Raw genomic sequence first — 12,326 nt, 5'->3', positions numbered from 1 at the left:
TTGACTTTGAGGACTTGTTTTCCAGTCCAAACAGATGGTTTGACAGTGTTCCCAACCTCCAGGATTGAATAGCGTTCATGCATATCTTGTTTTCTCCCACAGGCAGCATAAGAGGCTTTTATGACATTCATATGCGGTTAAAGCCCAACAAATCAATGTTGTAGGGGGCACGGATTGTCTTCTGCTTAAAGCTGTTTGGAGGAATCACGCTCACACTTGGGTCGGGAAAGACGTTCTGCTCTGCATTGGAAAGTTGCCGTTGACCACACACAGAAACCACAGCCAATTTACCATCACCCTGCATTACAGGAGAAAAACACATATTAATCTGTTGTCTAATTTTATAGTAAGAAGTTTATACTAGAACAAATGTTTACAACAGTGAGGACAATTTGAAGATGGATGCAGAGTGTCGTGTTCGGTACGAGCCAAAGCTTAACTTAACGAAAAGAAGCTGCGGGAAGAAGGATAAATGCCCAAGGGGGGTGTCACTTAAGTTTGTCTGGAAAGAAACAATCTGGGCGTCTACAGCCTGCTCCTCTTAGAGTATCTGCTCTGGGCTTAATGCTGCCATTAGCTGCCACTAGATAGTTGCACTGAGGGGGATGCAGGTGCCAAGTTCAACCAGGAACAAGAATAAGTGGAGTCATAACCGCTGACATCTGCCTATGCTGCACAGTTTGGAATCCAGTGTGTTTTGCTGTGTGATACTAGATCAGTGTAACGCTCCTCAAGCCTGAACAGCATGCGGCTTTCCTCCTTCTGATAACGTTGCCCGACACAGAGGAGGACTGATGGTCCGCCACGACGGCGAGGCTGGACCCGCATTCCACGCCCTCATATGTCTGCGCAGCGACTCGCCTGATTCAATGTCGGCGATGTGGGCCACTAGTCCCGGACACAGCGGGCTCTTTATCTCTCGAAGGTCAACGGGGGACATTTAAAGATCAGACGTTTATGTGCTGCCAGCTGACATGATTTGATAATGTTACAGGATTATTCAGTGAACCGGTGCCACAGGCGTGACTCCATCAGCAAACAAAGGCTGCTCAGTCTATCAAGAACATCTTTAATGCCAGGGTTTGGCAATTTATATGCAATATTATATAAAAGCTATTTCGTATAGTCTGGGATTGTGCTGCCAGGATCTGACTAGGAGGGCGGCAGCAAAAAGCCTATTTGAATGTGCTTACACAGGTATTAGTCAGTACGGTTACAATAGAGCTGCCAGAGATGGGACTGTGAGATCACACTGCTATTGCCCCCCCCCTGATTATCATAGATATTAACTTGGGATGGGGGGGGTGAATGTGTACTTGTACATTGGCCATTTGAAAGAGAGCCGAGAGCGGTTAACGTTCGCCTCACGTCTCACTTCATCCATCGTCTCTCAAACAAGGCTCCTCCTCTTCAATGATCACCCCCACCAAAACATCCCGTCTCTCATTTCCTCTCAATCTGCACTTCCTCCCGGGCCTCTGCATTTTTAATTTCTTCATTTGATTCCCATGTTCCCCATTGCAAAGCTGCCGCTGACTGTGTGTTAGTTCACAGCCCCCCCACCCTGCCTCTTCCTGTCAGTCTTCTTTTCCCCCACCCTCTTCTTCCCCTTCATCCTCACTTCACCTTTATTTGGTTCATCTTGGGTTTTTTTTCCTTCATCCACATTGATTCCTCCCTATCCTGGCAGCTTTCATTTCTCACCACTGCCCGACTGTATGGCACCCGCCTCTCACTGCTGACTCATCCTTTGCTTTCAAGAAGGGGAGGATGGGGGGGGGGGGGGTCAGCCGAGATGAGCTTGCTTCTCTTTTCCTTTTGTGATTACCTCTGCTGACGGGAAAGGGATGCGTCGCTAACCCTCAAAATGAGCTCCAGGCTTCCTCCGGCCATTTAACGTGTGAGAGAGTGTGTGCATGTGTGTGTGTCTGTCAGTGGGTGTGTATTTTGCAAAGACTACCGCTTTTGTCTTTTCTTTAAGGTAACAGAAGAACGTCAAACGATACGCAGTCAGGATGCAAAAGAAGCATCGTCGTATTTGCACCTCGCCTGGCGCGATGTACACAACAGGAAACAACAAAAAACAAGAGTTGTGTGGCGTAGATAAAAACTGGCACGCAATCAAAGACAGGAGGGACGGTGATTGAAGTAATCCATCCCGGCAGATGTTGCTGCGTGCAGAAAAAGGAGCTTTGGCCCTTAACATGCTGGCTAATTAGCGGCAGAGTGCGTCTCCGCTCCGTTCGCTGCTCGTTGGTAAACACCGGCCTGTGGCTGCGGGTTAGCTCCTTGTTGTTGCGTTGGGTTTTGAAGGGAGGACATTAGTCACAGAGACAGATATGAGACTGATAACGAGCAGCGCCACGCGCAGCAGACTTTTGTAATTAATTGGACCTGGGTGCCTCATAAGCTTTGTTTTCAGCATTCAGATCCATTATTGGCACGTCAGCCTTGATCTGTCTTTCTAATGGCCGGCCCAAGGAGGACAACTGTCTCTGGGAGACACATGTCAAGAGACGGTGGAGGGTGTTTCATATTTTCTGTAGGGGTACAATGCATCCAGAAGACAACGTCTTCCTAAAAATCATGCTAAAGAACATGTGTTATCATGCAGTAATCTGAGCAGACGGTTCTAGAATTTGAAACAACAAGCACAGAGATGTAGAATGAGTTTGTCATCTTCTCTTGTTGAGTATTGACATGGGATTGTCAGATTGAATGGCTTTTTCATATCCTGTTTGAGTGGCTGGGATTGTTTATATATATTTAACCCACCCGGAGTGACATTTCAATCAGGTGAGACAAGCGAACAAAGAAAAGATAATTGTTTGTAAAGTCTTAAGAGACTCTTTTGCAGGGAGATTTCTGATCTGATGATTCTGCTGATTCTGCTGAGACCGGTTGGTGATGAGGAGGTGAAAGGGGCGCGTGTAACAGCAACATGAACATACTCAAGAATCCGAATCAGAAGGCAGAGATTTTAACAGAAGCAGGATGATATGCTAACTGGGAAAGTGTGAGCAGATGAGAACAGCTGATTGAGACAGCACACGATAGACAGCCTGCGATTACAGAAAGGAGATCCATGGACAATGTTGCCATTGAAAGCGAATGGAAGGGCTGTGATTTCTGAAAGTGGCCTTTGTGCTGCCTAACTGGGGAAAGTGAGAATAACCCAAACATGAAAGACTGCGTGTGCCTCACAACTGCAATCTTGAGTGAAACAGCAGTTTGACGCGACGCGCCTTCTGGGACCAACATGATACTTTTTCACAAAACTCAAAGTCCCATTACGCCATTTTAAAAATGTGGGTGATGAAACGATTGTTTAGTTGCTAATGATTGGCCCAACGACTGTTTTTGTCATTCCTAAAGAACGACATGTTTACTGTTGCCTTTTGTTACTCATGTTCCGGGGATATAAAGACTGCTGGAACATTGCTGTCAGTATTGTAATGAAATCAAGGGACATTTTCTACTGACTCTCCCTTTTGGTCTCTCAATTTCTCCCCGATGACAGCGCATGGCGCCGCCCTCCCTTTGATGGAGGCCAGTGTCGGTTATGAAGATGGTGCATCACCGCTGGCCGAGTTCACAGTGACGGAGGTTCATCTAACAGTCAGACAGAGTCAGCGTCTCCCCGGGGATGTTTGTGTGTGCGCGCGTGTGTGTGTGTGTGTGTGTGTGTTTGTGTGCTTGTGTGTGTGTGCGCGCATGCTGCAGGTCAGAGGGACTGTCCACTTATTAGAGCAGACTATCATCTGTGGGAGCAAATCTTGTTTATGTTTGTTCTGCCAAGCGGCTGTCACAGAATGGCTGATTACGCCTGTTGGGTGTTTGTGCACGTGCGATTGTACAGTGGTGTGTGTGTGTGTGTGTGTGTGTGTGTGTTAATTTGTGTGCATTAGAGCTCACTCATATTGATGGACCAACTAGATCGATCGTCCAGGTTGAAGTGTGAAACCCTGCGGAGAAGGAGAGCGAGAAATGGAGAGGAAGACCTGAGTGTCAAGAAGTCCAGCTCACTTTACATAACCGGAGGATATTATTCATGTCAGGGAGCCAAGAATCCACTTGTACAAGTATGAAAAAAACAAATGAATATACAACATTGAGGCTGTAATCCCACCTGCACTCCTTTCTCTTCTGCGTGTCCCACCTTGACTGATTGCCGTCTCGCAGTAAAAATTTAAGTACAGTAAGATTTACATCTAAAGCGCCATTTGGCTTTGGAGGCTTTTCTGCTCCAGTGATGGATTTATTCCCGACAGACCGAACTCTTTTTACCTTGTTGGGTATTGAAAATACTGACTCGAGAGATCGATTTACTTTTGCTGGATGGGAGCCAGGCTCCAGTACACCCCCACTCCATTTTCTATTTTTACTGTGAGATTACTTTCGCTAAGACCAGGCTGAACTCCAAATTGTGCTTCTACAATTGTGATGTTTCAAAGTGTTTGAGGGGCAGCTTTAAATGGCCTCTCGGAACTTAAGCAAACTCAAAAAGAGACACAACCGGATCTCTCAGCCGACTCGTACGAAGCCAACCAAACGTTGACCTGACTACCGGTAACTCAGCAGCTATTAACACTTTTATTCGTTAGTGACGTCAGTTGACTCAATAGTCCCTGGAGCCGTCGACCAATCAAGTTAACGTCAACCATGCTCCTTCCTAAGCCCAACTAAAGTGGTTGTGTTGCCTAAACCAGAACTTGTTATGAAGACGAATGTAACTCAAAACTGATACGCAATCCTAAAATAAAGACAGAGGCTTCGTTATAATTGCAATCTGTGTTGAATTCAAGCGCTAGGATTAGCCAGACATCCCTTTTCTTGGTACCGCGCGTAGACCTCTGGTTTTGAAAAGAGAAGCCAGTGCAGAACATGCATAATCTCTACTGGCCAGCAGGGCGCAACTTGCAGAAAAAGATCCCAATGTGATGGGATTCATTTGGTTTTTGATGAGTTGGAAACAGGAATGGGATGGAGACATAATGGACCTCAGTATAAAGCAATTACGTTAGATGCCTTATTGGATGCCCTTGGACCCAACAATCGGGAGGATCAGACTGACCAATAGGATGCTTAAAACGGGTTTTCAGCAGTTATGCTGTCATCATCACTCGTACACCCGGGATGACTGCTTTTTCTATACTTTACTACTTTTCCTGTAAAAGCACAATTTCTCTCCGTAACCCAACTCTATATAATCAATGACAAAATGGCGTGTAATAAAATAGTGTTATTCAAAGGTACACATAGGGAAGCACACAGTCGCACTCCATTGCAAAAAATACCAGCTTCAGGCCGCCATTTTCCTCAGAGAAAGTGTGCAAGAAATCCTGGTAGATGGCGGGATTAAGTCTAATAGGTGCCTCACAGGCCGCTCTAACAGGGAAAGGTGTTGCACTGAGAGCATCGTAAATCTAAGTCATGAGTCTAAGCACTGCTGAGAATAATCACACGCCGTCTCTTCTCTGTCCTGCTTATCCTGTCTCCATTTAATCACTTTGCCACTGCACCTGTGCTTGCAAAAAATAAATAGCAAGACCATTCTGTATTGTATGTAATCACAAACCGTGTCACATTGGCTTTAAGCAGCAACTCAGAGGCTCTGAAAGAAATCATGTGAGTTGTTGTGTTGCACTTTGACTTTGGAGTGAAATTTGCAGCCCTGCTCTTGAATCAATAAGTAGTTTCAGAGCATTCACAGTCCGGTCAGCCGTAAGGGTATGAAGAGGGAGAGATGCCTCACAGCCGGGTGTCTTCGTCACTGCTGTCTCCTTGCAAGCCTTAAATGAGGACTTCAGCAGCATTAAGTCCTTCCACGTCCATCTGACAAGACTAATCTTGTGCTAATTACAGTAAAAAGAGCTCCAATTAGCGCCGCCGCGTGGGATTACACGGAAAATGAGGAGAAATGCTCGTCACCTGTGATCCTGTCACCGTGTCCCCACGCTGCTGTCGTGAATATGATCCCGTAAACGAGTAGCTTCCAGTTCAGAGCTTGCCTTTCCAACAATCAGCGTCTTTCTTCATACCCGCTTTCATTGCTGGGGAAGTGGAGCGGAGGGGGATGTTGAAGTAGGATGAATGCGGGACAAATAGAGCAGCAATGACTTTGTGCTGCGTGCTGAATTTTTCATCAACTCTGTCATCTTTAATTCTCTTTACCTGCATTTGTCACTGAATATTTTCTTGTACAGCTGTTTACTCCACAGGAGCTTAACGTTTATCCTTTTTCATCTACATGTGCAGTCAAAAAATGGACTTTTCATACCTGCGGGGCTGTGGGCCCAGAAGGCCCCACTCCCACCCAATGCCTCAACTCCTACAGGAAGAGCAACGTCAACGTGACCGTAGGCACCCGGGGGCCCTTCAAAGGCATTCAAATGTGGCAGATCCCCAAAACCGGCTCCTACAGGTAGGGCCGTTGGCCTCGTTCAAACATCATAGCATTATTTGGAAACAGATTTTCATACAACACCCAACACATTGCTGATCGTTATCGGCGCATCCACAAACCCTGTAGAATATAAACTTAACCTGAGGCATCAGACTGTGAAACTTACAGCTTTTGTAACAATGCACCATCTTCCTCACGCCCCCCTACACTCCTCTGCGCATCAGCGTGACATCAATCTTCCACAAGCAAGCAGAGAAATATCCCTATCAGATCCTTGCAGGAAGGAGCAGATGCTGTAGTAATGGCTGCTAAATAGCATGAGTCACTCCGCACTCCCCCAAACCACCCACTCGTATGTTGGAGGGCTGTAAGGCTTCAAAATACATTAAACATCAGCTGCAGCACCTTGACCTTAAACGTTGTACTGCTCTAGGATTAATGCTTTAATATCAATAAACCTTTTTGGAGGCATTCATGACAACGGGAGGCGTCCAACTTGTATTTGTCTTGGATGGTTCAAAACTAATAAAAAAAACGTTTTGGAGCCTCCCGCATCGACTCAAAAAAAACACACCACTAAGCTGAGCCAAAACTCTTGAGTCTGAAAATACCAAACTAACAACTGCGTGGACAGCCCTGTTTTAACACATATCTGCGTTTGAGAAAAACACCTTCTGTCTGCGCACACAACTCCAGAACTGTGGTCCTGAGGCGGCCTGGTTTAGCGGGCGGAGCCGCTCAATAAAGCCAACAGACGGTCACCAATATGAATATGCGTTCTGCATCTCCCAAAAGTCATTAGCAAACAGCTGAGGTAGCAACTGAACACCGGGCAGCGCGCGTGCTCTTTCTCCCCAGCACGCACCCCCACCGGGGAAGACAAATATCAAAGCGTTACCAACGAAACAATCAAATGTTTTGTTGTTGTTTTTTTCCTTTCAATACAGCTGGAGCATTTAAAATGAGTCTTCTGCGGTGTGTGTGCCCATTGACTTTGCAGTCTATGCACATTGTTTTCTTCCATCTTAAGTCAAATTGTTTTTTTAATAAAGAAGCGCTCAGCAGGGTGAAGAGTGTGTTTGCAAGCTCCCAAATTAATGTTGGCGGTTATTTGATTTTGTGCACTCGTTAAATAGCAGGTAGAATACATGAAGAATGCTCATCCGCTCTGTTGTTTTTTTACCTTCTGATACATACTTGCTGCTCGGATTGCAATATTCAATACATCCATCCTCCTTAACAAACTAGCTGAAACCAAACGGAAACACTGAATGAAATAAACTGCATCATTAGGGTGATCGTCCAGCTAATGAGCCGTTTAATATGTGTGTCATCTGTTCCGTCACACCACAGGGTCACAGCCTACGGGGCAGCCGGGGGTCGGAGCGTGCTGGCCATGAGCAGGTCACATGGTGTCTGCATCACAGGGGACTTCCTGCTTCGGAGGGGCGAGCTGCTTTACATCTTGGTGGGACAGCAAGGAGAGGACGCCTGCCCCAACGTAAGTATTATATTACTGATTCAATTTCTTCATCTTTTTTTAAATGGCTGCAAAATTCAATTTAAGAGTTGAACCTATATTTTCCATTTCTATAAGCTGTCTTATATTTTGTTATCTCAAAAAAATCTGGTATATATATATATATATATATATACCGGTATATATTTTGTGTTGCTATGAATAAAAGGAAGAAAAAGGGTCGTATGAAGAAAATTGTGCTATCCGTCTCAGCTGGCTGGAGGGGCGTGTACCTGTCTGTGTTTGATTGACAGCAGCTTGCAGCGCTGCCAGAGTGCTGGTGAGAAACGACCTGCGCTGCGGCCTACGTGTCATGTGCAGACAGTTGCTGTGGTCGAAGAGCCTTTTCTGCTTTGGCAGGTTTTTCACTGAGCGAGATGACCTGTAAGTTTCTAAGTGGCAGTTTCTCAGTGATAAGAGCGAGTTGAATAATCTAAATGCTGAGGAAGGCTGCTTCAGTGCTCTTTGCTATCTCCTTGAGCACAGGGTACAGGGGATCGTCCCTTACGAAGGGAAAGGAGATATGAGCGTCCTGCGTTGCTTTGCTCCAGCTACACTTGGAGCAAAGCAGCATTCAGCCGTCGCTGTTAAACTCTGCACTCTGGTAGATTGAAAATATCCTTCTTAGGAGATGTGATTATGATTCTGTTGTGTGGGAGTTTGTTCCCCGTAGCCTGCTCCTTATAAAGGTGGAATAAAGGATTCCATCTTTTCATACTTTTTTTATGAACTGTCCTTCAGATTTTTCCTTGACCTGATGACGTTTCCCATTGAAGTCAAGGAAAAGACAAAGGACATGATAACACATTGTTTGAGTAAGGATCCCACCAGCATCCAACTGGACGGGAACACGTACATGCTGTTAAGCTTTGGCTGAGCAGCTAATTAGCGATCTGGCCTGCAGACCGGTTGGCAGTGCCCTTTTCCCCCTTATTAGTTTGATGGGTCATTCAAGGCGCGTGTTTAAGGAAAGCTTTTGTGTGTTGATGCTCACTGTCCGTGGCTCCTTTGTTGTGTAGCAGGCTGCTGGTTAGCTCAGGGTGAGCAGCTACTGCTGCATGCAACATTTCATTTATGATTTATTTATGAGCCTAGTTTATGCTTCTGTGTTTTCAGAGCGACGCAGACGCAAGACCCCCTTGCGTGTCCCTTGCGTCGCTTTTCACACCTCCTTGCGTCCTTGCGCGTGTCGAGACATTTTTCTAGGCTTGCTTGCACTCAGTAATCGTAGTGGACCGTAGATGACAACCAGCTACAACCATCATTTAACATCATTACCGGCACATTAAGAGCAATGCGTCCAGCTCGCAGACCGGTCTGTCAGTCTTTGTTTTTTGACAACGTTTTATCTCATAATTTCGATTTTCTATCCCCTTACATTAGTGTGGAAATGGGCTTCTATAGTTGTGTGAATGCATCACTCCAGCCAATCCAAAGACGGGGTTACAACCAATCAGATGTAGATACCATGGTGACTGGCTCCGCCCCCTTACTGTCAAAAAGAAAAACAACGAGCGCGTAGAAAACACCTTCGAGCGCGAGCAGAGACTAACCTCGCGAGCGAGGAAGTTAACGTTTTGCGAGGGACTGACTTTCCGAACCGACCCTTCAATTGTTTGATGAATACAACTCGCTCCTTTATTTGGAATTCACACACAGGCGGTTGTTCTTCCCTCCTTGGGATAGTACACACCTCTGTCCTTGATATATTCATCTGCACATTAAAACATTTCGGAGGACGGATGACATGACACCACTTTTTATTGTAATATGAAATGAATATTAGTATCAGCAATTTGTTATGCAAAGACAGCTACAAGATGGCCAAACAGAGAGATCTTCTGCCATCTTATTTTTGACCTTATCTGGTTAAAGCAATAAAAAGCAATACAAAGGACAACTAGTCCACGGTCACAATGTTCACTAAATGCATTTAAAGGTTTGTATTGTATGATATCGAAAGAGGTTTAGGTTGGAAAAACTGCTGACGTATTTGGGGTTAGTTAGTACATAGCCTGACTTATTGTACTTCAAAGTCCTGGTGGCTTCCCTGTCTGGACATGAACAGTGGTCTCCTGGGTGAATGTCCTACACTTGTTAGATGCCATCCACCCTCGCTTCATCCTTTATGTAGACTTTGACTCGCTTTCAAGTACGTCACCTGAATAACTTAGAGGCACACACTGGCTCACAATGATGGGGGTTACATACGAATCACAGTGTCTTTAGTATGAACAGAAAATAAGAAAAGCCTGATTGCTTCCTCCCAAAGTGGAAAATTGTTATTGGGTATTTTGAAAAAGTCTCTTTTTTTTTAGATATTTCAAAATAAGGTGAAAGGTTACATCGTTCAATGACAGGGATCCGTAATCAAAATAATTTAAAAAATGAATTAATATGACCAGAACTCTTAATACATTAGTATTATACACCTCTTTCATACACGTATTTGACTGATGATCATATCATCACAAACTCTTATTATATTCCTATTACACTGACATACTGAAAATCTATTCTCAAGTGTTCATATTCTGTTTAATCATCATCATAGTCTTTATTATCATCATAGTCAGCTTCGACAATCGTCCTCTTGCTCTTCCTCACTCTGATTTTACAGGTTTGTAGATTACACATTACTGTGCAATTTAATTATTTGGCAAGGCTGAGACAGTGTGGAAGATGGCCGGTTCGAACACTTGCAGCCTTACAGTTTGTGATGACAAATATGTGAATATCAAAATCAGTCAGAAGGAGTTGAAGATATGGAGGAGCTAAAATGTGTAGAAATCAAGGATATATCTTTATGCTTATTCAATTATGAGAGCAACATGGTCAACACCCATTCATCGTATTGATTATAGGCATACTTTTTTCATCAGTTGTCAGCTCCAGTTGACAATATCCTTTTGGCTCCGGTACAGCAATCTTCCAGCCAGACTCCTGGCTAATCTGCACCGTGTGCATGCAACTGTGCCTGCAAGGGGGAAGCAGGCTGGATTTCACCCCATTTGATGTAGATCAGAAGTATCACACAAATCATTTACGGCTCGGCGATGGTTCGTATTCTGATTCCATGTTGCCGCGTTATTTTGCTGGTAGATCTCAGGATGGTCCCAGGAACTTAACGGACTCTTGGAATGTCCTTAAACACAGTGTTCCTCATCCTGCAAAAGCACTTACTCCATTACAACGTGTAAAAGCATGTGCACCTACTGAGCATGGATGCTGATGCACCAAGTCCAAATTTGAGTGCCCCATTTCTTATGTAGGAGCGTACGAGTCATTTCAGCTCCCCAACAACATTTCAGAATGGTGAGGCGAGCATGTCTCTCCACATGTTGAAACCAGCTGCTTGTCCTGAAGCTTTACTTCCACTGAATGTAGAACGTTGTCACGGTTATTTTGCTGTCGGTCCATCTGCGCAGCACCACGTCCCTGGGAAATGTATTTCCATTGAGGGCTAATTGCTGAACCACGACTGCATCTCTCAGCATTCTTGACCGATGTCTTCTGGCCCACATCAAACACATCTCTTCTCTTGCGGTTTCCTCCTTCCTGCATCGCTTCGTTGAGCACAGCCCAAGCAATCTCTCCAAAAGTCTAGCCTTACCCTTTCAGTTCCTCAACAAGTCTCATTCCATCAGGATGCATGTAGTGTGTTCGTGAAAAGCTGTCTTCCAAGAGTGGCCTTGTTAGTTTTCAGCAATGGGGCATCAGGATTCGAGTGAGCCAATGGCACTGGACCACTGGAAGTATATGAGCCGGGGACAAAGTGAAGACCTTTACTTTGCGAAGCAGTGGTGACATCTCTCTCTGCTCTCAAGAGCACCTTTTTATTTTGTCTCACTTGTAGGTTGAGAATGATTCAGAATGAGCTCTTCATATGTACAGAGTGGGTGGCTCATCCAGAGTCCACCATGCTGTGTCTCTACAGTATCATCAACTGCATGGGTACATTTATGTGTGATTTAGAGTCAGAAGAACCGTCATAAAAAGAAATGTAAACCTTTTCATTACAATAATCATTATTAGTGAATTACTCAATGATTTAGCAGCTCTGACTTTTTCAACACAAGATGAAAAAGATGACTTGTTTCAGGTACGTTGTAAAAAGGTAACGTGAACGACGCCACAGTTAATCAATATAAATTGTGTAAACAACATTTAAAATCTTAGAAAAACATTTACATAATTACCTATACAGTATGTTTTTCATGATTTTTTTTTTGTCCAAGCTATTAGGCTCATTTCCTCCATTTAGGTTTTTTAAACTGCAAATAAATCGGCTGCAGAGATGACTTTCCCAGTCAAAAACATGAATCCATTACTGAGCACAGGAAGCTCTTCTACAATAGCGTAACAGATTTACAGTCATGTGAACAGGAAATTAGTAAAGAC

The 12,326-nt window shown here is 44.6% G+C and overlaps 1 protein-coding gene across 3 annotated transcripts in view; it reads left to right on the top strand.

Moving 5' to 3' along the window:
* The window catches only part of alk (ALK receptor tyrosine kinase), a 299,200-nt gene that overhangs the window by 260,131 nt on the left and 26,743 nt on the right, over positions 1-12,326 (top strand). For all 3 annotated transcript variants that reach the window (XM_078089066.1, XM_040199092.2, XM_078089067.1), the window contains 2 exons: positions 6,259-6,424; positions 7,760-7,907. In XM_078089066.1, coding sequence (XP_077945192.1) covers positions 6,259-6,424; positions 7,760-7,907 — 314 coding nt within the window. The remainder of the gene's footprint in view (positions 1-6,258; positions 6,425-7,759; positions 7,908-12,326) is intronic.

This window comes from Gasterosteus aculeatus, chromosome 15 (genome assembly GCF_964276395.1).
Source record: "Gasterosteus aculeatus chromosome 15, fGasAcu3.hap1.1, whole genome shotgun sequence".
Classification (NCBI taxonomy): Eukaryota; Metazoa; Chordata; class Actinopteri; order Perciformes; family Gasterosteidae; genus Gasterosteus; species Gasterosteus aculeatus.
This window is presented reverse-complemented; position numbering and strand designations above follow the sequence as displayed.